The 27,475-nt window shown below is 41.0% G+C and overlaps 1 protein-coding gene across 4 annotated transcripts in view; it reads right to left on the reverse strand.

Annotated features, from left to right (window-relative positions):
* bicd1a (bicaudal D homolog 1a) overlaps positions 1 to 27,475 on the reverse strand; it is a 98,832-nt gene that overhangs the window by 42,430 nt on the left and 28,927 nt on the right. For all 4 annotated transcript variants that reach the window (XM_034177066.1, XM_034177065.1, XM_034177067.1 and 1 more), the window contains exons 2-3: positions 8,854 to 9,066; positions 1,535 to 1,687 (exon numbers count right to left, since the gene is read on the reverse strand). In XM_034177066.1, the coding sequence (XP_034032957.1) occupies positions 1,535 to 1,687; positions 8,854 to 9,066 (366 nt within the window). The remainder of the gene's footprint in view (positions 1 to 1,534; positions 1,688 to 8,853; positions 9,067 to 27,475) is intronic.

Below are 27,475 nucleotides of genomic sequence, written 5' to 3' on the forward strand. Positions count from 1 at the left end.
GACAATTGAAAGGATGATAATGCATCTTGCCATAGAGCAAAAACTGCAAAAACATTCCTTGCAAAAAGACACATAGGGTCAATGTCATGGCATAGGGTCAATGTCAATGAGCAGATCTGATTTGATGCAGGTGTTAATTTGGGGGATGAAAATTTACAGGGTGATTCCATCATTTTTTCCTCAGAATTGAGTGATTCTATATTTTTTTCCTCTGCTTGGTCTAAAAAAGTAACCGTTACTGACTGCCACAATCTTTTTTTCTTGATTTCTTATAGTGTTTCTTAAAGCCAGAAAGTTGCCATTTGAAATGACTTTAGTTTTGGGTCATGTCTGTGAAATGCTTTTTTTCTACAAAATTAAACAACTGAATGAACATCCTCTGAGGCCGGTGATTCCATAATTTTTGCCAGGGGTTGTAGATAAAGAAATATGGGATACTATTTGGTCTTTGGCAAAAAAGATTTCAATTTGTACTCAGATAAGAGCAATACAATTTAAAATTTTACACAGATTGCACATATCTCCTCATTGCAGGCACCTCTTCAACCACTCTTTGTCCCCTTTGTGTCTGAAGTGTAAAACTACTGTTTTACTGTTTTACTGTTTTACTGTTTTTGGTCTTGTCAGAAGCTTCAAAGATACTGGGTGGAAGTTACTGGTGAAATTGAGAAAATATTCCATATTAATATAGAAATGGACCCTAGGTCTTTGATTCTGGGGCTGCCAAGCAAATATATGAAAACAGGAACTGATAAAAGACGGTATAATATTTTATCATTTGCAGCGAGGAAAAATATTCTTTTGCAGTGGGTTAGTGACAAGTGTCCTGTTTGTGGCTGGTTGTAAAATAATTTTTGATCTTCTCCCTTTGGAATACCTCACCAATATTATGCAAGATAATGAAGACCGGTTTTACAGAACATGGCATCCTTTTTTGGACTATATTGGTTTGGACTCCTCTTCGGCTTTATTAAAAGGACTGTGGTGCACCTGAAGGACAGTTATGAATGGGACTGACATCTGGACAACTGGAATATGCCATACTACTCTCTGTAGTATGGCATTTGTACTTTATATCTATCTATCTATCTATATATATATCTATCTATATATATATATAGATATATATATATATATATATATAGTATGTAATTGTGTTTTTTTAATTTTATTATGTTTATTTAGAAATTGTTTATGTTGTATGGAAAAAAAAAAAGACAAAATCCTAATTAAAAACAATGAAAACAAAAGGCTGATCACTTTCGACAGTGATATTTCTGAACAAATTTCAATGCAATTTGCCACAAAGTCCAGATTCATGAAAGAAATCATATTGTGTCTCAGACGATGTCTCTAATTATTTTGTTATCAAATCAACAAGGTGAACTTTAACATGCAGATTTGCAGTGATGTCCCTGCTGATGCTGCAGACTGTTGTGTTAGTGTAAGAGTGTTCAACGTGCAGGTGGCCATCATATCGCAATGGACAGTGGTTCTCAACCATCTTCTCCTTTTTCACCAATAAATTGCTGACCTGACTCTGTTTGAGTGTAGAGACTAGTTTCTGCAGCGTGATGTTCTCCTCCTCCAGCTCAGTGTAATCCTGAAGCAATCGTGTCTCTCTGAACTTGTATTCCTTGATTTCCTCTCTCATCCGGCATCTCTGCAGTTCCAGTATCTCATTTGTCTAGAGTAGAGACAGCAAAGAACAGATAGAAGGTGAAAAGATGGGAAGAAACAGGAACACTGCTACAGTATATATGAATTTGTGGGATTATGCAGGGCTACATTCATAGTTATTTTCATAACTAAATAAGAGAACACACTCAGCATTCAAATGGTTTAGTGCTGGCTTGATTGCTTGCTTTGGTAGATAAACGAGGAGATGTTCAGGGAAATATGTCTTTTGTGTTCTGATGCTGTACTTGGCAATATACACAACTACCAGTGTTGCTGACCTAACAATGTTGTTGCAAATTGACATTTAGTTCAAGTTATGCTGGGCAGAAGAGTTAATACTCTGCTCAGTAAAGTACATGACCATTAGAAGGTCTTTGATAACCTGATCATGCTCAAATATTCCCTCACTTGAGATGCCCAGTGAAATTTACAGACACGAGGGTCAATCCTCTCAGTAAAATGGGTGGTTCTTAGAACAGGGATGGGCAATAGTTTGCCATGAAGGTCTAAGACACTACAAGGTTTCTTCACTACTGATCACCTCAGCAGATGATTTCACAGATCATCAGTACTGTACGTTGAGGGGAGCAGTTCATCGGTAAAAGCACCTGCAGAGACGACTGGTTGCAAGGAAAACCTGAAACGTTTTGGCCCTTGTTGCCCATTCTAGGTTTAAAGGGTCTTGGTGAAACCAGGTCATCCTCAAATTGTAGCTTGTCAGAGATACTCCCAATGAAGATGCCCAGTTCAAATTTGGAGAAAATACAACACATCTGGTGACTGTTAGTTTTAACACAGGAAACTGGAACTGATGCACGTATCTAGTGCATATACCCCTTCTGACCTTTCAGCCAGCAAGAGACAATAATCTGTTAATATTTTACACAATTATTTGTTTAAATGTCAGAAGGTACACAGCACAACAGCGGTGTTGTGATTTTAATGGATGCAATAAGGATATCAGTAGTTCTTGTATTTGTTGAAGTATAATTACAGAATACATACACTCTAGACTAACATACCATATGTGTGTATGTTTCCTATTGCACTACATTCAGCAGCTATCCTGCAGTTTTGCGCACACACACACACACACACACACACACACACACACACACACACACACACACACACACACACACACACACACACACACACACACACACACACACACACACACACACACACACACACACACACACACACACAGCAGAAGTGCTGACGCTGACAGTACCAGGAGGTAGCATGGATAGAGGAGGGGCTTCTGGGATTTCGTGCTAAACAACCTCACTACTGTCCGTACACTGCAAATGTATGTGTTTGTGTACTGAGGGGATGATCACAGTGATTTTTAAATTGGCAACCGAACCAAAACTACAGACCACAGTAATGCAGTGAATCTTTTGATTTGTACAACAGCTAACAGTAATTCCTGCAGTCGCCGAGCTAATGGAGCCCAAACAAAGTCAATAGAATAACAGTAGCTTCCAGCTGTATGAAAAACATCTTTATACCAAAACAGGGAAAGAACACACAGAAGCACATTATGCCATTTAACAAATATAATAAACAGAAATGACAATTCATACGATAACATATTTTTGGGTTTGGTATTTTTCGGCTAGCACGATCTTCTGTCCTGTTGTGCCATCTCATTATATCGTCGTGACAATGCAGGGAATTAGGGCTGAGCCGGGTATGAAGTGCACAGGATCACAGACCAATTATCAGTCAGTGAGGCCCAATAGAAAGGCCACAACGGCAGGGGTCAGGGACAGTACGGCACTCTGATCCCACCACAGGGCAAAAGGGCACAACACACCTTTGACGTTAACCTCACTGCAAAACACTATGATGGCTTCAAATGGGAAGTCTGGGATTTTTCAACCTGTGCCCAAATTGTAGATGGATCACTTCATGAAAAGGGGTCACCATTAAACAAGCAAACATTATTGGGCACTAAAAACAGAACAGCCCTATGTGCAGGGAAAAAATATAAAATGATTGTCTCTCTATATATATATACTGATTAAATAACTGTGATAACATAAAGGACATAATTATTTTGGAATTTTTCTTTTGAGTTTTTATCTGAAAAGGGAGACACCAAACCCCACCAAATTTGTGGCACACAGCACCTAAGTATTATTTTGGTAAAAAATAAACAGAAATCACTTCAACTAATTTATGTGAATTTACTTCTGATTTGATGGGCACACATGTTGAATGTAACCCGTAGTGTCCCGGTTTGTTACATTTAAAACCCATGTTCCAAAACTGCTAATTTATTCACTAAATAAAACTCCAGTTGTGTTGCACCACTTTTTAGAGCCTTCAACCCATGGGGAGATCAAATTTATTGAACAATAAAGTAACAGTCATCAATTGTTTGCTTTATGTTTGTTTCATAAAACATAAAAAACAAGAGTAATTGGAGATTTCTGACATCCACCAAGTCCAGATTCGGATCACCTCCAAAATTCAGTGGAGTCTTCTATGCCCCAATATCTATCTGTGGTCCAAATTTGGAGAGGATCCGTGATGTACTTTTGATATAATCATTCAAAACCTATATAAATTGAAATCTTGATCCAGAATCCGGATCTGGATCCGGTTCACCTCCAAATATCAAATATCTATCTGTGGTGAAAATGTCGTCAAAATCTGTGCAGCAGTTTTGATGTAATCCTGCTAGCAGACAGACAAATAAATAAGCAAACAAGCAAACAAATAAATGCAGATCATTTTATTACATCCTTGGCAGACGTAATAAAACAGTAAAAATTACAGCCCTAGTTTCTTGGTAATAACAAGAAAATATTTATACTTGTATAAGTGAAGTATAATGACATTCAGTTTTATTTTTTTGCAAACCCCGTCCTGGAGTCTCGCTGCAAATACCTTCGGCTTCTACTGCCGCCACAACAAAAAGTACGCAACTGTTACACGCAGTCACACCTTGATGATTTAGCCAGCATATGCTGAGCTTATTAAAAATGCTAGCGCCCTTCTGATAAGTAATGGGTAAGTTTTGTGTACGTTAAGAGCACTTTGAAGCACGCTGATATACGTCACAATACGGCGAGTACGTTGCAAAATTTTGGGCATGCACAATATTTTTGATGCATGCCAGTGTATGACTGTTACGTTCCGCATAAGCAGGACACAAGTTGCAGGTAAGTTATCCGATTGTTGACACACGTTTCTTGTAAGTTACTCATTAAGTCGAAATACGTCCGTTGATGCTGTCCTTTGATTGGCTAAATAACTGAAACCTGTCATACAAACAGTTCAGACTGTTTCAAATATTAAAACCATTCACACACTGAGTAAATATAAGGTCTTAATCTTACCTGTTACATCATTTCAGTCAGATTCATCATCACAGCCTGACGAAACCTTATCCACATTCAGCGTCCTGATTTTGGAAAAGGATGTCTGAAAATACTGTAATTCCTTGAAACATAGTGTTTTAAAAGAAGTCCCTCTGTGTTTTGCGCATTTCGCAAGAAAATTAATCCTTTTCCTCCTAGGGAAAATTATACATTTTTTTTTACACATTTTACAAACTTCATGTCTTGAAAGTAGCAAGGCTCCCATTTGACTTAAATGGAAATTGGTCGGTAATTCATGCAGATACAGTTTGTCCACAGTAGGTTCTGTGATGAGTGATATGTGCACAACTTAATCATCGGTCTTATCAGACGGTTTCACCGTGCAGCAAAGTACAGAAGAGTTGGGAAGGAGAGGATTAACTTATTTTAAAAGTTAAAAGAGTCACAGCAAGTCATTCATTTATGTCAGCGTTTTACACAGTCAACTCTTCAGCATTCTGCACGCGATGAAAATAAACCCCATGATTCACCAAGACAAAAAATCTGTCAAAGAAAAGGGTTCTGCTGGCGGTGAAAACGCAAACCAAGCCAGACTTAACTCTTCCACCCGTCGTCAAGGTGTGACTGGGCCCTTAGTGTTACAATGAACACTGCCTGTAGAATCAGCTTGACATTTGGTTTAATGTGTTCAACCTTTACTAATAAAGCAAATGTATATCATGTTAACATGCTCAGCCTTTATTCAGTCAGGTTTACACCTCCAAGAGAAACAATCCGATTTTAAAACTTTTCCTGATCACTACAATGTCCTCTGTGCATGTAGTACTGGATGTGCACAGATCACTCTGTCTCTGCACATGTGCCGAGCTCAGGGGGTTTCACTTATTCCCCAGTTTAGCCCCGGATTTGCCCCCTACAATGGGGTCATGGCCGTGGCGTCTGACCCCAACTCGAACTCTTCTGCTGCTCGTCACTGTGGCTGCAGAGACGTATGCCTCGCACGCACACTCATACTGCTGGCGCTTTGTGAGAGCATCCACCCCGTCATTATGACAATAAGACTTGTATTAATAAGCACTGTACGCACCAGTGCACGTAGAGAGCCTGCGCTGACTGTAACCTTTAAATGTGAAATTGAAAAGTTGTGCAATCCCAGTTCATTCACTTGTGCTCTAATGTTTGAACTCTAAATCAACTGGAATGTTTCAAAGTGTTTTGAACCAGCTAGTTATGCACTGAGGCCCCATATAACCAGGTGTCGCAGACCGAATGGTCTCCCCCTAAAAATCAGTCCATCCTGGCTTCACTGCACATGCGTCATTAGTGGTTCACCAAATATTACCTCGTTTCTGCTTAAAATTGCACTGCAGTCATCATCTCTCTCAGCGACAGATATCTGAAGCTTTTGTAGAACAATCATTTCCACATGAATTCAGCATTATTTCATCATAAAAGACGGAGGAAGCACCGTAGCTACATGAGCTGTTAGCTGATGCGTTCACTGGGCGTCAGTCATTTCAATGTATCAGAGTATCGCCTCGTTTCTGCTTAAAACAGCCTTGTTTCTGCTTAAAACTGACTTTAGAATGATTTAAGAGGTTTTACCTGATCATCTGATGGTTAATAATCTCATTAATCCATTTGATTGCTTTGGGAGAAGACACTCCTCAGACGAGCTGCTGAGCTCCGAAATGACGTGTGCATGTGACATCTTCCAACTTCAACAGAGCGTTCCACCTCCCTACTGTTTCTGTATAAATGTGTTTTTTTATTTGTACAAAAGGAAAAGGTAAAATTTTTAATTTCCAAATGTTGATTTTAAAAAAGACCAAGTTTGCAAGAATGTCTATTTTATGAAAGAAAGTAGTGTCCTAAAAAAGTAAGACTTTTTCAGTCCATGAAAAACTTGAATACTTTGTAGGTTTATAGTCCAAATCATAAAGACAGTAACAACAATTGCCAATAATCAACAAATAACTAATTATAAAAAATAACTACATAATGAATTGATCAACATGATGTTATGGTAAAATTATAGGATGTTTCATCCAAAAGAATTCAGTTTTAAATGTAAAGGCCCAGTCACATGGCACTTAACGAAGGGTGACGAAGCCCTGACGAAACAAGAAATCTGGACTTTCTTTGACTGTCGTTGGCATCGTTTAACCTTCACGCAGCTTCATTCCTGCAGCTGGCGCTACGTCAGATTTTTAAACTGTTGAAAAATCTGAACGAAGGGCAATGAAAATCTCAATTCGTCCATGTTTCGTTTTGCTGTCATTCTTGACGTTTTTTCATCGTTTGTTTAGTTTTTGTCATGTTATTGTTTAATTTGACTTCGTTGGAGCAGCTGAATGTTTTCACACAGCGCAGAAGCCGGTTTGTGAGCGCTGAGGCTGCTGCTGCTTCATGTGCCTTCGGAAATTACAGGGAAAACTCAGCCTGCTTGCTTGGATTTTTTTTATCTGTGTGTGTGTGGGGGGGGGGGGGGGCAGCTTCAATGGGCTCAGGCACCTTACATAGGCCAGAATTAATCTTTTGTGTGGATATAATTAATTATTTTGCCACAAGCAACTGTTGAATTTGAAACAACAAAAAAGTTGTTTAATTTCCGACGGTACATGAATGCAGCAACAGCGGCAGCAGGAGCTGCTGCGTGCGCTTATTATTTTGTATTAAATATAACAATATGAGTGTAGGAATGACAATCCAGTCCTTCTGTACATGTGGCAATGGGTAGATGAATCAAAATGATTATATAAAGAGCTGTTCTGGAAGAAGAATTCACGTTTTGGCTCAGTGATCAGCTGGTGGAATAACCGCACGTGAGTCAATGCGCGCGTTCACACGCACTGATTAATTTACTGCTCTGATATATTCAATCATCTTTACACTTATATTTATATTTATTCTCCCTTTTGACAGTTTTCTGTTAGAAATAAATATATATGGCTTAGAACATAGTGATCACGACACACTTTTTTCTTTTTTAATTGGAGCAAGACGGAGCGCGCAGCATGTCAACAGACAGTGTGGATTCTGATAATGATGGAGATGATCCCTCTTTTGTTCTGGACGAGGAACCAGAGCAGGTGGTCCACCGATGTGCACACAGATCTCCACAGATTCTGTTTGCAGTTTCTCCAGGACTCAGGTGCTTTGAGCTCCGTCCCAGCGCCGAGTCTTGGAACTCAGAGATGCAGAAACACACTGCTCCAGCTGTGGCTCCAGGCGTGTTTCGTCGAGATCGTGAGCTTCGGTTTTGTTAATTTCCTCTTTCGTCCCTTTTGCACTCTTGCTTCGCAGACTGTTCGGTGACAAAAGCTCTTTCATCCACCTTTTCTCAACGAATTGCGACGTTTTTTTTACTTTTTCCCTTCGTTCAGGAATGGTCGTGTGCCGTGTGACTGGGCCGTAAAGTGTTAATACACAACATAACTGTTTATAGTCTTTCATGCTTAGCACAATTTATTGCAAATTATCTGGCACAGAGAAACATTTTATTATTTTTGCAGCATGATTCATTTCTTTGAATATAATTCGTACGTGTACCTTAGTGGTTAGCACTGTTGCCTCACAGCAAATGTCATACCTTTCCCTGGAATACAATTGGACAGTATTACGACAAAGTATAATATACCAATCAAGCAGCTATAACTTCAATATATCACATAAGGCACTTGCATGTTTCTGTAAGCTTAGTGCACATTTCATTGAATGATTCTGTTCGTTGATCACGCGTGTTAAAAAGAGAATCTCTATTCATTCTTGCATGATGCTTATCCAGCACAAAGCTATAAATCACCTGCTTACAGGAGATACATGTTGACAAACTGACCTCTCGAAGCTCCTGCAGAAGTGCATTTAGCCTCTCGTTCTCTGCTTGGGCATTGGAGGCCACAGAGCGGCTGAGTGTCATCTCGGTCTGCAGCTCCAGCAGACGGCCTGTGTAGTAGGCCTCCTTTGAGGCCGATTCCTGCAGCAGCGTCTCCTCATTGGTTTCTCCGTCCTCTGCAACTTTACGCTGGGTGGAGTAAGCCTGGCCAAACGCCTGAGGAGATAACAAAGAAAGGAAGGTCAGAGAAAGAGAGCTAAAAGAGTTTCACTGTTGCACAACACATCTAAACTATAATTACGGTAACAAAATATGAGAAAACCTTTCTGTAACGTCTACGTTCCAAACTGTGACAGCTATACTGTAGCTCACCAACAAACATCGTAACTTCCAGCTTGTGTTGCCCAAGGGTACTTCCTCTCCGTTTATCGAGGATGATGTTTCAATGTGATCAATAAAAACACTGTTCCCATTTTCCTTACACTGGTTTTCATAGCACCGAACGCTGATTTGTCATGATAAAGGAGCCAAAGTCTTGATTAAGAAAATCAAAGCAGCACAATATACAACACAACAGGTACACACAACAACCACTGGACAAAAAACACACAGCATATTCACCCAGTCACACTCAGAAGCCTAAACCTGTAACCACTTTGAATTTTTTAAATGATTTAAGTCATGAAAATAATTTTCTTGGTCTCCGCTAGAATTTTCTTCTACAGGATTAAACACAGGATTGGCAATCTTTGATTGCCAATATGATCAAAATTCAACTTTTTCCAGAAAACGTGTTAAAAACTGCAATAAGGCACCATGACACACCAAGAAACTCCATTTACCAGCATGCCACTGAAGAGTCAAAAGACACAGCCAGCTACATATGCTAGTGCTAGCTTCAGGGAGCCAATGAAACATTGGAGATCTTTAATTGCGACTGAAAGCGGCAAAAAGGAAATAAATAAAAACTTTTTTTAAAGAAGATGGAAATGGAAAATGAAAGACAGTGACTGGACTCAAATAATAGACACAGATGAAAATAGATTCCAATGGAAAAATTACAGATAAAATCTGGACATATTTCACAAGGTGGAGGTACATGTTGACAAACTAACCTCTCAAAGCTTCTGCAGAAGTGCATTTAGCCTCTCATTCCCCGGTTGGGCACTGGAGACTGCAGTGTGACTGCTACTTTGGCCTGCTTTATGGGCGACTTCTTGCCCATAGCTTGGCTTCACATAGGTGTCTTCTAAATGTTACAGTACTCACAGGTAACTTTAGACCTTCTTTCATCACCCTCGAGCTGATCGTTGGCTGAGTCTTTGTTATTCTGGCTATTCTTCGATCCTTTTGAGTGGTGGTTTTCCATTTTCTTCCAAGTCTTTCAGGTATTGGTTGATATTTCAAAGCATTTGAGATTATTTTAGCTGAGCAACCTATCATTTTTTTAACTTCTTTATATGCTTTCCCTCACCAATCAACTTTTTAATCAAGGCTGTTCTTCGGAACAATGTCTGGAACAATCCATTTTACTCACATTTTCAGAGAGAAATGCAGTACAACCAGCATATACAACATTTGCTGCCATCGTCCTCAAATAAAAGGGCCACTTGTAAGGGTGTAATAAGGGTCACAGAAAAAGAAAACGCAGACACTGCTATTTTTTTAAACAGCCTAATATTCCTTTTTCTTCACTTTCTGTAAAGTAATAAATCTGACTAGATTTGCAATCAAATATTAAGCAACACCCACCCCCACCACCGGATCCAGGCCTGTCTCATACAGGGACCATGGCGAAGCCTTGTAAGATTCTCAGGCAAGTTCTACATGAATTTTGGAGCATGTTAGCACTCTGAAATTCATAAAAATATGCACTGCAGCACTATCTAGTGGTGCAGTTCCACCAGATTTAGCACTGTGGATCTAACAAAGGCTGTACGTACACCTGCCAAATTTCATGCCATTCGGTTATCCTGTTAATGAGAAAACACATCATGAATGAAATAGTTGTGCATAAGGTCGAGTTCAAAGTTCACAGGTTCACGATGGGCTATTTTGCATATTTTGGAATGTTGTGGAAAAAAGTATGATGCCACAAATGGGCGTGGCCTATACGTGTGGAAAGCGCTCCCTCCACTGATTGCAACAGTATGAAGGTTTCCTATTTGTGGCTAACGTATCACAAGGTATTAGAAGTTGTTTTTGTCAAAACATATTTATTATTTATAGTGCCACCTAGCGGTTTTTAACAGTCATTCTCTGTTTGTGGCTAGGTTGTTCTGTGTTCTACAAACCTGACAAATTTCAACCATTTGGTAATCCCATTAACGAGATATGTCATGAATTAAACATCATCAATTCAAGTGCCTAGTCAAGAAACTTGTAAACACACTCAAGAGAATGTTTTGACACCAAGCTGACCTTTGTGCGTTAAAAATCCAGAGAAGAGCTCAGGACGGCCTATGCTGCACATTTTGGAAATTGTGAAAAACTTATGTTGGCACAAAGAGGTGTGGCCTATATCATTCTTTAAGAGCTTAATCCATCAATCGCAACAGTATAAAGGTTTCCGATGTGTGACCAACGGATCAGAATTTATTAGAAATTGTTTTTTCAAAGCAGTGTTATTATTTATAGCACCACCTGGTGTTTTTTTTGCTAGTCTTTTTTTTTATATATACAGACAGTTTGTACTGTGCTCTACACACCAAAAACAATATTCTGGTTGAAGCTGGCAAATTTGGCAATATTTGGTCCATCCATTATTGAGAGCGCATTTTGAGTTGTTTTGGCTGTTCTAAAATGAATTTAAAAATATGGGAAAAAAACAAAAAACAAATTTAAGAGTTGCTTTATCGCCATTTTTGGTCTGGCAGTAAAACAGCACCTTGTATGACTCTCAGGGAAAATCTACATGAAATTTTGAGCAATTTGTACCTTTGAAATTCAAAGAAAACATGCTTTGCCTTTACCTGCCCGAATTCATGCCATTCAGTGATCCCATTAATGAGGAAATACATCATGAAGTAAAGAGCATCATACATGGTCAAACTGAAAAGACATGAAAATTACAAGCAGAGCAACACATTTTCAAAGGTTATTATTGAGATTCACCAACCAGAGAATGTTTTGACACCAATCTGGCTTTTCTACATCAAAAATCCAGAGAAGAGTTTGTTCGGGGCAATTCCGTATATTTTGCAATATTGCGAAAAAAGCTATCTAGGTGCAATGGGTGTAGCCTATACCATTGGAAAGAGCTCACTCCACCCATTACAACAGTATAAGCTTTTTCTATGACCACATGGATAAAAAATTATTACACATTGTTTTTGTCAAAATGTTTTATAGCACCACCTAGCATTTTTCACTGGCCATTTTTTGTATATGTGAGTTTTTCCAGAGATCTACCAAACCTAGAAATTTCACATTTCAGCCCTGTCTGTTTTTATGCATTTTTTTTCTTTTTTTTTTTTTTTTTTGCCTAGAAAATAAATACCGTAATTTTCGGACTATAGAGCACACCTGAAGATTAGCCGCACCCACCAATTTTAAAAAGAAAAAAGAAATTGTACATAAATAGGCCACACTTGTCTATAAGCTGTGGGTCTCCACATTGTAACATGAGATATTTACACAGAAAGATTTTTTAACTTTTAATTAAATACATACCGTAAATGCTTTTTTGTCTTGTGTTAAATATTGATGCACACGTCATCCAGCGCGCGGGCATGGTCTCGCTGCTCCACACGGAGAACTGAGTAATTTTAAGTTTTTCTTTTTCTAACTTTCATCGCATGCAGCCAGGATTGGATGGAATCTGCGATAAATGAGACGTTAATAAGGCGCTGTGACTTTTTCGACTTGTTCCATCAAGACAGCAATTCAAGGAGAACATGCGGCTTCCTGTTAAAAGGGAGTTTTTCCTTCCCACTGTCGCCAAGTGCTTGCTCACAGGGGGTCGTTTTGACCGTTGGGGTTTTTACGTAATTATTGTATGGCCTTGCCTTACAATATAAAGCGCCTTGGGGCAACTGTTTGTTGTGATTTGGCGCTATATAAATAAAATTTGTTGTGTGGGCCGCTGAAGAGGAGGTACTGCTGGCCCACCACCACAAGATGGCGCCCTGCTTGAAGTGCGGGACGAGAGGGCGTCGGAGCAACCAGGAGTGACAGCTGTCACTCATTCACTTCTCATCACCACCACCATAAAGGCCGGACTGCAACTCCACCTCCCCGCCGAGAAATCAACTACCATTCAGGTAATTTCTCTGCTGACTGACACTGTGTGTGTTTAACCTGAACTTCTATTGCAGCCGTTTTCCTGGAGTGTTTCCTTATCTGGAGGATTGGCGTTTGGTGTGACAGTGACGGCTTCGCCTCACACCCCAACTCAGATAAGTGGTTGACCAGGAGCTGCACGAGTGTGTGTGATTGGAGGTGGAGGTTCTCCCTCCTTTACTTAAGACAGACTGTGGGATTACTGAGTGTGCGAACTCACACTCATCTGGACTGTCTCTGTTCTCTGCCAGCAGTACCGGGTCTGACTGCTGAAGACAGCGGCCACCTGGGGCGCAGGGCTTGGCGGCTCCGGTGTTCTTCAGCTCCGTTGGTGGTGGAAGCTGTGTGGGGATCCAGCTCTTCTCTCTCCAGGCGTCTTCTATTGTCGAGCCTGCCCACACGTCACCTGGTGTATGATTGACAGTCCACCATATTGTTATTGTCTGTACGTTGTTGTGCGATTCACAACATTAAATTGTTACTTTTGGCTTATCCATTGTCCGTTCATTAGCGCCCCCTGTTGTGGGTCCGTGTCACGTCACTTTCACAACAAAAATTGATTGATTGATTGACAGAGAACCGGTGTGGAAGGGTGAAGGAGAAGGCTCCACTCCGCTAACTGATCTGACGATGCAAAGTGCCAGAGAGGGACTTTTCTTCACTAAAACGAACAGGTAAGACCTTATATTTACACTGTGTGTGAATTTACACCGCATGAGGAGCGCAGCTTTCAGGAAATCAACTGACAGCATCAACTGAAGTATTTTGACTTATGAAAAACCCTGTAAAAATCCATCAATAAGCCACATCATTGTAAAAGTCGCAGTGTTCGAAGCGTGTGAAAAAGTAGCGGCTTATAGTCTGGAAATTACAGTAAATAAAAAAATCAGCACCTTTTCTTCATTTTCTTCATGTTTTGATTTGGACTAGAATGTGCAGTGTTCTCAATGCATTTGTGTGTATGGAAATAAAAGGTATTTTAAGGATTTTGAGCTTTACTCACATTTTTTAAACATACTGCTATTTTGAACACAACTGTAGGTAATTTATGCCATTCCATCACACAGTACATTCTGCAATTTTGTAAAAAACGTAATGGGTAATACCACAATATATGAGGTGAAAGTAAAAAAATATATATAAGACAATGCTAAAATACCCTCGGCCATATGAGCCTTGTGTTCTTTATAATCTGCAGTTGTTTAATTAATTATTAAAATCCTGTTTTCTTACATACAATTTGTACATGTTCAGTGAAGCCCGTTTATTAATCAAACAATATTTGATTAAGAGATACTGATCGTAAATATTGATAATAAAACAATATCTACGATTTAAAAGCGTCTGCAGGAGGCTTTGCGTGTGCGTGTACATGAGCTTTGGACAAAAACAGAAGTAATGCAAATCAAGGAATATTTCTAGATCACCCTCTGTACATTTTCTGGTATTAATGAGACAAATTTAATTCCATAGGAAGTTAGCTTTGAGTTAGCGGAAGTTAGTGTGCACAGTAACGCCACAAAATGTGTTATCAGGTTACAAAAAGAGCGTTTTCAGTTATAGAAGTGTTTATTTCCTTGCAAGCTTTAACATAATATATGACAAAGAGGATCTATTTACACACAAACGAAAGAGTTTTGCAGCTAGCTACCAGCCTGTGACGTCACCATGCTAACGTCCGCAAAGTAAGTTCAGAGGTGTTATTTGGTTCCAAAAACGGCATTTTCAGTTTTAGAAGTGTTTATTTCTCACTATCTTTTACTTAATATATGACAAAGAGGCTCTATTTACACACAAACGAAACAGAGTTTTGCAGCTAGCTACCAGCCTGTGATGTCACCATGCTAACGTCCGCAAAGTAACTTCAGAGGTGTTATTAGGTTTCAAAAACTGCATTTTCAGTTTTAGAAGTGTTTATTTCTCGCTAGCTGTTACACAATATATGAGAGGCATGCATATAAACACAACGCAAAGCGGTTTTGGAGAGACCAGCCACTGACATCACAGTGCAGCTTTACTCTGACTGGCTACTCAAAAACAAAGCAGAACAGATTCAAACAGAATGTGACTTTTTAACCTCTTAAAATACGTCAAGGTTAGCCATTTTTGAACTTGTCCAAGGTCTGTGTCCCAAGAATGTTCCCTGTTAATTTGAAGACTGGCAGTAATAGAACTGGACTTATGCTGAGCACAGACAGACAGACACACGGATGCACAGACGGACGGATGGCAGGTCTTCACAATACCCAATGGCCATATGTTGGCCTTGGGTAAAAATCACAGAACTTCACACAAGTTCAGCTGTAAAATTTGGCTAAATGTTGACAAATGTTTAAGTAATATTAGTAATATTACATTCGAGTCTACATTGTGCTTGACAGTGACCATGCTACCTGAAGAATAAAACCGCCAGAGTTGTATAAATAATTCACAAGCCGTCTTCCCACATCATCATAATCACATCATTTTCTCTGAGATAAATAAGTTAGGAGGTAAGATCATCCATTTCTCTGAAATGGATGAATGAAGACCTCCACTCTGAAGCTGCCTTTTGTTCCCATTAGAAAGGTCATTTTTCATTTTCTGATTTATTTTTATTTTAAATATCTAGCAACTAATATGCAGCATATAAGTTAACAAGTAAATGAAGCAGGTTGTATGAGATACTGGCTCAAATATCATGAGAGACAGTTTTCAGCAGGCTTTAATTAGTGTGTGTGTGATTGTTTGTTTCCATGTGCAGTTTGTGTTACAGCCAGAACTGCAATGAAGGGGATGGCTAGCCTCAGTTAGGCTAACTGTTTAAAAAAGTATACTGTAGTTGTTTTTTAAAAGAATATTTACATGTATTGAGGTAAACATGCACACATTTAGCTAATTATGCACCGTGAGGCAGGACATATAGCATCCGGGTTGTCCGTCCGTTCTTCCATCAGTTTGTCTGTCCATCCGTCCGTCTGTCTGTCTGTCTGTCTGGCCGCAATTCGTTTGCCGCGACAGAGCTCGGCACCTATTGCTCACAGAAACTTCATATTTGGTGGGTACATGCCTTGGAGGAGTACTTCGCATGGGTTCGAAGGCCGGTGACCTTCACCTACTTTTCAAGGTCACAGTGGTCACAACTGTAAAATCCTTCACCACAATGTAGCTCGGCACCTATTGCTTGCAGAAACTTCATATTTGGTGGCTACATGCTTTGGAGGAGTACTTCACGTGTTCGAAGGCCGGTGACCTTGACCTACTTTTCAAGGTCACCAATGGTCACAACTGTCAAATCCTTTGCTACAACATAGCTCGGCACCTTTTGCTCGTAGAAACTTCATACTTGGTGGGTACATGCCTTGGAGGAGTACTTCGCATGGGTTCGAAGGCCAGTGACCTTGACCTCCGTTTCAAGGTCACCAGTGGTTGTATTTGTTTTGAAGGCTGGTGACCGTGACCGCCTTTTTATGGTCACTGTTTGTCACATCCTCTAAATAAATATGCCAATCTCCAATTTTATCATTGTATATCCCAGTTTACATCAAGCACATAAGGCTTCAACCAAATACCCACCCCATACAAGTACATATTACTGCACTTTGCATGGAAAATAATACTGCATGCGGGGCATTTCATGATGAATGTCTCTAGTTTCTCTCTCTCCATGACGAAACGCTGCCGTGCGACACATAGTACAGAAAATAGTAGGAAGATTTATTTATTTTTCATTCAATCATAAAGCTGGCTGACTTCCCACATATTCTATTACTGGTTTATCTGCACAAATAATTGGTAGATTACACTAAAATTCTGAAAACAATGGATAGTTACATCCAAACAGCTAGGAAAATGGCATATTTTTCCATCTGGCCTGCTTATTATCCTGCTCTCAAATCTTTTCATTCGTAAAAACCAGCTGCCTGCAACTCAGGTAAATAACAACCAGACAATATAAGGTGCCATAAATTCAGTGATGTTCCCTGGCAGACATTCATATTCTGTTATTCAGTTAATTACAAAATTAACACTTTAAACATATACAAAGACAAAGCAAGAAACAGCCAAGAAAACACACAATATACAAACTGTTCAAACACCATCACTGTCATGAGCATATAAAGACTTCAACATATTGTATTATGATTTTAAGACATTTTTCCTCCCACTCTCTTTTGTTTCACATCCTTTTTCACACTCTCTTGCCCTCATGCCCCCTTCTCGCCAGGGAGATACGCAGTGTGAGTTTCTAGTGAATGATGAAGAATGACGGCTTCTGGGACAGAACAGCTGATTAATTCTGAACACAGTGCGGCTGAATGAGCTCACATTCTTGCCACAGATGAGAGCCAGCCACCGTCTAACTGGGGCTTGGTGCTGCCGCTCGGCACGGCAGCGGAACAACCAAATATCTGCAGGATGCGAGAAAATATTGATATGATAAAACCAAAAATGTTGTGAAAAGAAAGCAAAGTGAGTCAACAGAGTGGTGCACCAATAATCTTGTCTCAAAGACGAAACATATAAACAAGTCAACGGAAGGAGAAGCAGAATTATAAAGAAGCATTACATTTACAACAGCTGCTTCCATTAAAGTTTCAATGAACTGAAAAATGCACTTCTCAAATTCTTGAGTCCATCGCTGTGAACACTGGACTATATATGACTGCCGACTAAGCTGTAACATTTCTGTCACTGAATCTTCTAATCATTCTTTTTGTGCTTTTGCTCTATAGTGTTAGTATAGATGTTCACCCCACTGAGTCCGGTCTGCTTGAAGTTTCTTCCTACAAGCAAAAAACACCTGAGGCAGCTTTTCCTCACTACGGTCACCAACATGCCTGCTCATTGGGTGGGTAATGTTTACTTCTTCCTCAGGTATAGCATTTGAGATGACTTATGTTGTGATTTGGCATTCTAAAAAAAATGACATTTTGTTTGCACTCCATTCAAATTCATGAAATAACAGCTGTTCTTGCAGCTTTTCTCTTTTTACTCAGCGTCACCACAGAAGATCCAAAAGGGATGTACGAGTTGATTTGGAGTGTTTTATATATTATGCCCTTCTTCATGCGGCTCCAATTACATGGAGAATAGGAACGGTGTTGAACCAGGGACCTTCTGATTTCAAAACAAGTGCACCAATCACTTATCCACCAATGACAAGCTGCACTTCAAAACTGCACGAACACTTAACACAGAACCAGTTCTAGTTGAAAACTGGTATCAAATTTTTCAATGCATCAGAATTGTTTGCTCCAAATGTTATCAATTCCGGCGGGTTTTTTTGGTGGTTGTTTTTTGTAAGCTGCGCTTTGCAAAAAATAGTATGTCATGCCAAAAGACATTATGTCAAACTCTGTATCTAGCAACAAGGAAAACAGCTGAAAGGACACTGAAAACCTGTGTCGGTCTACGTTTTTCCATAGGAATCAATAAGGGAATCAAACCAATAAGCAGAATCAATAATGCCCTCAGTATAGATAAAATCTTATCAACTCCCATCCTGAGCTAAACACCACCAAACAACAGCGATGGTTGCCAAGTCAGGCTAACTAGCTGTTGTTTAAAGTTTTAACATGTTGTGAAGCTGGAGTCATGTTCAGTTTGTTCAGAGGTGATGATGCCTAGCTGGCTTTTTTTTTTTTTATAGTTCCTACTGAAGGTGGACACACTGGTAGATTGGACTGATGGAAGGATTTTGTGCTTCTTGCTGGGCGCGCTTCAGCTGCAACTCATCCACAAAAGCATCGCCAAATCTTGGATGCATAACGAGAGGCAGATGGTTTCAAAACAACCCTCCTTCACAGGGTGAAACATGAAGTCCACACGCTCCATCTGTCCAAAGAGTCAGTGGGTGACACTTTGTGAATTGATGTTGAACATAAAGCAGTGCAGCGTGTGCCGACCCTCCTGCTGCTGTTCCACAGTCACCCGTGATGGTTTAACAATACGCTGTGACATCGCTGCAGTTTTCATGCAAATTATGTGCACCAACAATACAACAGGCTCCAGCATTATGATGGATGCTCTGCTGTGTCTATGCATCACCTGCCTAATTGGCAAATGCAACAACCATTCACCTCCATCACATGTAAAGAACAGTGTGGTAGATTAATATTTAATAGCATGTCCTCTGGACAATATTAATATGCTTTCTTTTCTGTGCACTGAAAGCACCGTAACAGATTCAGCCTGAGGCTCCTGGCCTGCTGTGCCTCAGTGGATAAAGTCCAGACAATAGAGTCCAGTCGGCAGATATTCATCCCCGAGGCCAGAAAGGAGGAAACCTCCCGCTACATCAGGGGAGGGGAGGAGCCAGTGCAACCGAGAAATCCTTCCCTGTCTGTTGCAGCCCATAATGAGGAGTTGGGGGACGGCCTGTGGCGGGTGTGATTTGGATTGTGTGTGTGTGTATAATCTATTTTTACAGCCACTGGGGAGGAGACTGAAGCAGTCCTACAACAGCAATTCACCTTAAACCAGATTTAGCCATAAATACACAAACTGAAATTTTATTTATAGACTGTAATATAAAGCTGGCTAAGAATCCAAACTTTTAGAAACATTGAGTAACATTTTTAATTTTAATTTTTCAATATTGGATCATTAAAATATTTTCAGTCAATTAATTAAATAAATGTCAACTGTTGTGTGGCTGGGGTGCCTGGCTGGCTTTTGTTTCTGTCTTCTGTTTTTCCTTCCAGGTGGCATGCGTTCAGGACTGAGTGGCTGATGTGTGGCTGAGTTATCAGGACCTCACCCTGATCACCTGAGGCTTGTCATGTGCAGCTCGTCAGGACTCACAGCTGTGGTGCATCTGTATGGATTGGGGCATGGTTGCATTTAAGTCTGGAGTACACAGTGTGTATTTGCCAGAGACTCGACCTTGTGACCAGACGGGTGAGATCGACGTTTGGAGAACCATCTCATCATTATGGACGCAGAGACCGTACCAGGTTTGATACCATGGTCTGTGAAAGAGGAGGGGGTGAGGTCTCACGCTCGTCAGCACGCTTCCTGAGGTACTTTAGGTTTTGTGACTAACATGAGTACAGTCAGTAGATGTGGTGTCCCTCACACCTTATTATATTTAGCTGTTATGTTAGTCGTTTAATCAGCTTCCACTGCAGTGGAGAATTGAACTGGATGTTCCATGCCTGCAGGGTGGGAAGCTGATTGGTGATTAAGCCAGGAAGTGTTTGCTGATTATGTACACCTTTGAGTGGTCTCTCTGTGGGTGGAGTGGTGGACTCACATTATGGTTTCTTCTTTCACAGACTCGGTTGGTCGCGGCCACCTGGGGGGTGTCGGCGGGGTCCTTGGGTCCGAACTGTTCTGGCTCCGGACCGTTTGTGCTGCTGGGAGCGCGCCGTTTTTCCACCTCGCCAGACCGCGCACTTATTGGTTATTAATTGAGCACTCACTGTTATGTCATTAAATTCTGTTATCCTTTGAACCGTGCTCTGTTTCCTTTATACTGGGTCCTGTCAAACGCTGGGTCGGTGCGCCGACTACGTCCGACACATAACAGTCAACACTTTACACTGCAAAAAAAGGGTGTCTAAAAAGTAGATAAAAACCCTAAATCTGAAGGAATATCAGGCTTTGTAATACGAAATGGCTGGACACAGTGCTAAAGTGCTAAAGTCAGACTCAGTGGAAATGTTCAAAAAGGTTCACTGATAAAACCTGCAGGGTTCAGTACACAAAAAGGCAGTCCAGAAAAAGAAACAGTAAAGCTGTGATCATAACCCGCCGTACTTGCACGTGCGTGCAGTCTACTTGCAAAGACGTGGGCTAAATTTGGAGATCCGTACGTCGTAAGTACTGCCTCAGTACGAATTTAGGAGCACACAGACACGCCGTAGAGGTTTTAGTGCATGCAGAACCTTCGCTGCGGTCAGGCTGCGGATTCACCAGCAGTACAGATGACGCACGTTGCGAGTACTGCCTCAGTATGGATTCAAAGCGCTGATTTTCATTCAATTACTATTGAATTAACCAAATCCGTACGTAGGCAGTACGGATTACGGCACTCACCACATACTATGGAGGCCGACAGACTTGCATGCACAACGCAGCTTCTCACTTGAACTTGGACTTTATTTCCAAACGTCAGCAACACAGACACTCCACAGCTTAAGTCTGTTAACTAGCTGTAACTTTTTGAGCCAAGTAAACACTCGTACAACTTACCGCTGCAGGCTGGACATGCTCATGCATCACCTGCTGCTCCAGTCCCGCTCATAAAAAAGAAAAGCGACCCCCCCCACACACACACTGTTTTATTGTGAACTCTCTTTATCGTTACACTCCTAGAGACCCCTCCCTCCTCTTGCTACTGCCGCCGTACGTTTTAACAAAAACGTAGTGGCCGTGGCATCCACAGAAAATGTACGGCGAAAAAAAAAAACGCACGGTGGGTTGTGACCGGGGCTTAACAAGTTCATCAGGCAGAGATGTGGTCCAAAAAACGTCGCGTTCACACCGCAACGCCACAAATTCGCTTCCTTCGCCTGGCGATGGACGCACCACCATCGCCCAGTGTGTCGTTCTGCTTGGGCGGAAACCTTCGCTGCGAACATTCGCCTGCGTCATCAAATAAGAGAAGCCACCGTCGAGTCAACCCACCGTCAAGTCAACATGGCGGACCTTGATCACATGGAGCGAGTTGCTGTGCTGTATTTGTTGTGGAAAGCCGACAAATGTCGCCAGCTGCGCTGTCACTGGGTTCACAATATCCTCATGAGACGTTCCCAATTCGGGGAGTTTCATCATTTGCTGCAGGAGCTGCATCTGGATGACGACCACTTTCAGCGGTACTTCTGCCTCTCCAGGACCCAGTTTGAGGACCTCCTGTCCCATTCGCGCGCGCACATGTAAACAAAGAAAAAATCTGGGGAGGAGGGCGACACGATGCGATATCGTGCCACAAACACACCAATCGCTCAAAATCGCTTCATTCGCGTCCATCACATTGCGTTGCGTGGCTTGAACTTTTGTGGCACCACAACGTGTCCTTCCACAGGAATTACATGGAAACCTATCTCCGCCGTTGCTCGTGTCGCGTGCAGTGTGAATGCGGCTTAACACTATAAACAAGGCTGGAAGCGAAGGCATGGAGCACAACAATCTGGCAGGAAACAGGTGTGAGGGAAAGATCCAGGGTGAGGGAGTGGAAAGGCAGGGGGGCACGCCCACCACCAAGCACCAAGTGACAGACAAGAGAATAATCCTACAGAACGTGACCAGAACCAAACAATCTAAAGCATAACAACCCACAATGCCCAAACCCTGACAGGATTATTTCACTTGGCAGGATTCTTGAATTAAGATTGTTAAATCTAGAAATAAGCATGTTGAACACTTAAAATAAGAAATTAACTCTTAAAACAAGATAAATCAAAGTTTATTTTTTCTTGGTAAGAACCAAAATAATTTGCAGTGTAAATCCAGTTGAAAAAAATTATAAATAAGAAGATGGAATAGGAGTTTAAAAATCTAGTCAGCCTCAAAATATATATTTAAAGAAAGCAGCGTGTATACCTCAGTACATGTGTTTTAAAACTGCAGTGTTTGCTAGACTATAAGTAGTTTTTAAACTTCTTTGGATGGTCTGAAGACTGCATTCATCTTCGTCATCGTGGAAATCCTTCTGACAGACAGATGTCCTGTGGGAAACACTGTCCATGCATACTTTATGCTTTTAAAAGGACATTGAAAATGTCTGTATGCTTTTCAGCCATGAGAAAAAGTGCCAACTCAAGAGATCAGTCATCTCTAGAAACACATCAGCACGTTTCAGCAAGCGAGAGGAAGCTGGGTAATCACGACTGAGAAACAAAGGTCAGTGAGACTTACAGATTTGAAAAAAAAAAAATTGATCTGAAATTGAACAACACAAAAAGGTTTAATGATGGATAACATTTCATATTAGTTTATAATGCTTTATCTTTGTGGTTTGTTGAATATCTGAGGTTGAGATTATTCAGGTTGGGTTATTCTTCGATGACATTAATTCTCTTTTATGTATGTCTTTCCCTGGAAGCTGGAGACTTTACTTCAAAGTGTCCGGAATCTTCCAGTAAATCAACGGGGACATTTATAGTTTATAGTAATGCTGAAGACCCATTTATACTCTTTAAATCCTTTGGGGCCCCTTCACACACAACAAAATTTAAGTCGACTAGCGCACAAAGGAGGAATTGCATCCTCCAATGCCTCGTACACCTGTTGCTACAACTACGTCCGCACAACAGCGGCTGAAAGACAGAGTGTGCCCTGTGATAGCCCATCGAACCCTATCGTGGCAGGTGTCAGCCAAATTCCAGGTGACACACAAGAACATCTAACACTGCTCGCTTGGCACTTAGAAAATGTGTGGCCATTTGCGTTCTTAGCATGAAAACAGTAAGCAGATGATCACTTTCGAGCTGGATGTGAAACTTGTCTAAGTGGCCCCACGAGTGTGGCTTTGCAAAAAGCAATACACATGTGGCCTGCATGTGTATGGCACGTCACGTGGTGTACACGTGGTTCGTGCCACACTTGCATAAAATGCTGATATGTATGCTGCACAGACATAGTCACATGGGCCCGGACAGGCAGGTCTAAGTGCACACAGCACAGCGAGGTGCCTGTCAGCTGCTGACCAGAGACTCACTGAGAGCTCACATAACACAGAAACAGAGTGACACATTGGTGTGTGCGCTGGATGGACAGAGGGTGTGGCCACAGACAGCCGCAGCTGTTGAGATCTCAACTGTCCACTGTGACGTGTGTGTCTGCTTGCTGTCCTCACGTGAACACACATAAAAACTATCACTGTTGCGATGGGCTGCAGCGAGCAGCTGTCCGTCAGATCATAACACTCAGCGGGCGATCTGAATGTCACGTCACCCACGTGAGCTCTGTTCCACATGACGCGGTGTCTGTTCTGCAGTGTGTCGTCCACAAGACACGCGTGTCGAGACGGACACACACACGGGGCCGGGTGGACACACAGGGCCAACAGATGTGTACATGATAAGAGTGCACTCATGTTATTTCATGACTGTACATCTGTGACCATGGGTCATCTACATAAGAACAGAAGGTTCATACTTGTATTGTCCACTTGATAAGAGGGATGCAATAAAATGTGGTATTTTTTATGGTGTATGTTTTTTTAATAATAATAATAATAATAATAAATTAATTTATATAACGCCAAATCACAACTAATCACCTCAAGGCGCTTCACAAACATCATTAAAAAGCAGAATAAAATGAAATTAGATTAAAACACAATAAAAAAAATTAACCATAAAAAGTAGTAAAATACATAAAAGGAATAAAAAAAACACAATCATATAAAATACTAATGATAAAACAGGGAGAACAAATGTGGGTTCAGCCTGGCTTTTTATATGTTTAGCTCCTTGCTGATTTCAAGCATTTTACACACCTTTTATAGGACAGCGATGGTAGCGCAGTGGTAAAGTTTGGCATGTATTTTTGTTTTTTTTCCACAGCAGCTGCATGATGTGGTTCCACATGCTCCAGCTGCTTGCACTGTGTTCCCGCTGCAATGATTTTGTGGACGCTGATGCGCGTACAGAAAACCATCGCAGCAGGATTGTTCACACCTGCCCGTCAGCTCGATGCTTTCATGGTTCACTCATACGAGCTGTTTCGTCGTGATTCCCTCTGATTTGTACTTATTCGTACTATGTGTGATGGGGCCCTTAGTTTTTACTGGGTATAATGTGCTTCTATTCATTATTTACAATTTAGAGGGGCGCACATACAGACAGAAAGTGATTTCTGGGTTTAAATTATAATATGATGAATGACAAATACCCAAGAAACCAATCAACATCATTTCAATAACAAAAAAAAAAAAAAAAATCAGGTGACAATATAGTAAAAAACACACACATATAAAAACATGTTTCTTCACCTTTCAGTAATTACAGTAAACAAACACATATCGAAAAGTGTACACACCTTATACTGGTGATCTGAATAAAATACAAAATGGAATAAAAAATCCCACTGTTGGAATTCCTTTCTAGATAACATGTCTCTTAACATCATTACATAAATGGTATAAATGCATCAAGCAGGTATGGTACAGTACTAGATACAGTATGCTTAGTTTATGTGAGTCATGCCTGAAGCCAGATGTCTAGATGCCACTAAAAGAGGCTATTCCACCTGGCTTTACTGAAGTCAGTTTTGCATGAGATACAAAGGCGGGCAGAGGGGTGCCTCTGATTCAAAGGATGGATTTTACTTTGAAACAAAAAATGGTTTTAAATTTACTTTCTTTGAATCCTTGGATTTAGGTTCTTTCAATCTGGGGAAATGTTGAAACATTCGAGTTGGTGAACTTGCATGTTTTTGTCTGGTTGTTGGCTACAAACCATCTTAAAAATAGGTGAAATTTATGTACAAATTTATTGAGTCAATTCCTGATGTTCTTGTACGTGCCGATAGGGTTCTGATTGTGCAGGATTTTAATAAGCTCTCTGATCCTTTGGCAGTCCTGGATGTGTTTGGGTTTTACAAACACTTTTCTGACTTTTTTTTGTGCACACACAGCTTTAATTAGGAATCTACACAGTGTTTTATGTGGGTGGTCTGTGGTATTGACACACTGGGCCTCGGGGTGACTCAGTGAATTTGTGGAGTGAAGAGATGCCAAGGCTGCAGACCCGCAGAAATCCTCATACACAGCAGCCAGGGAGGCACGCTGCTGATCAAACACACCACAGTGACATAAGGCGAGATCGGTGGGAGCATTTCATCAGACACATTTAGAGGTCGTCTCTGCTGGATGTTTTCCTAATCTAGAGCACTTTATGATCAGATGCCAACTGTTTTATCTCTGTTTACTTTAGTCATGGCTACAGCAGTGTATATGCTCCTCTACACGCAGTAAAGGAGCAATACTGGATGACAGACAGACACGAGACTTTACACTAAGAGGCTGCTTTTATTCCAGCTGGAGATTTCAATAGATTCAACCTGAAGAGAGCGCTTCCATATTATTAACACATCAATCAGGCAAGGAGGCAATATGCTTAACCATGTTTATATTCCATTCGGGAAAGTCTAACCCTATACTGTGTGGCACATGACTCCATTAGTGAAAGTATGGATGTACATGTACTCATGCTTGCATATCTCTGAACTGTAATAACACTAACAGGACGGGCAGGCTTGCTCAGAATCAGCATCGCTCTACATTGTTGTGGCTCTAAAGGCTTCTGGTTATGTCGATATGAAGTTTCTTTGCTTCCTACATGCAGCAGAAACATTCAAGCAGATTAAATGACGAACGTGATGCTTCACTGTGAAACCAAAGTACCTGCACTGTATGAATGTGAAAATAAATTTTGGTTTCTGACATTTTAATTAAAAGACTTTTTCAAATACAGATGCTTTTCTTCGTGAAAAGGCATTGTGTTTTTTTGTTGCAATGCTTTCGGTGTTTGCAGCACACACAGTGGGATGAGAAATCAATACACCAGCCTGCAGGCAGGGGAGTCCGGTTCCCTCGTCTATTTTATGGACATTTTTTTTTTTTACTGCAGCAAAAAGGAGGTTTCTGAAAAGCACAAACTACGAATGACTGGTCGGAGCCTGTGGATTAAATGTGCTCTTCTTAAGCACGTGAGGATCAAGGATGTTCAAAATAGGAACAAAACAAAAGAGGCTCACAGAGCAACAACAACAAAAAATGTCCCTTTTTTTGTTATGTGCCGACGCGGGTTGAGGAGCGGACCTGCGTCTGACTGAACCCAGCGCTAAATAACCAGAAAGCGGTTCCAAAAACAAAACATTTATTTCCCTTTCTGTGCAATAATTGTGTACAACATAAGATATGGCTTGTCTGGCGGAGTGAAGGACGGCGTGCTCTCCAGCGCCCAAAGGGATCGAAGCCCGGCGCTTCTGGACTCAAACTCACCACCAAACACCCCCCAGGTGGACACGACAAACTGACTCTGTGAAGGATAGAAGAGGTGAGGTAAGTCAACAGCTACAACTAATATCCTTCAACGGCACACACTATCAGCAACACATTCAGGTCTGAATTTAAGCTTTATGTAAATGAGCAGCTTCTCACAACAGGTGGAGGATCATCAGTCCTCACGCCACGGCCGTGAGAAGCGAGCTGCACAATTCTCATCAATGTTCAAATATACTGCGTAACAAAATACCAAATTACTATTAACACTTATTCAGACAATCAATCACCTCTGATGTGTGCTGACAGCATGTATCCCTCACCCGTCCTCCTTCACAGGCACGATGTGTCAAACCCAGGCGCGGTCCTCAGCGTCTCACAAACGAGCGTCACAAGGTCGAGCCCCCG

This window comes from Thalassophryne amazonica, chromosome 8 (genome assembly GCF_902500255.1).
Source record: "Thalassophryne amazonica chromosome 8, fThaAma1.1, whole genome shotgun sequence".
In the NCBI taxonomy this organism is placed as follows: Eukaryota; Metazoa; Chordata; class Actinopteri; order Batrachoidiformes; family Batrachoididae; genus Thalassophryne; species Thalassophryne amazonica.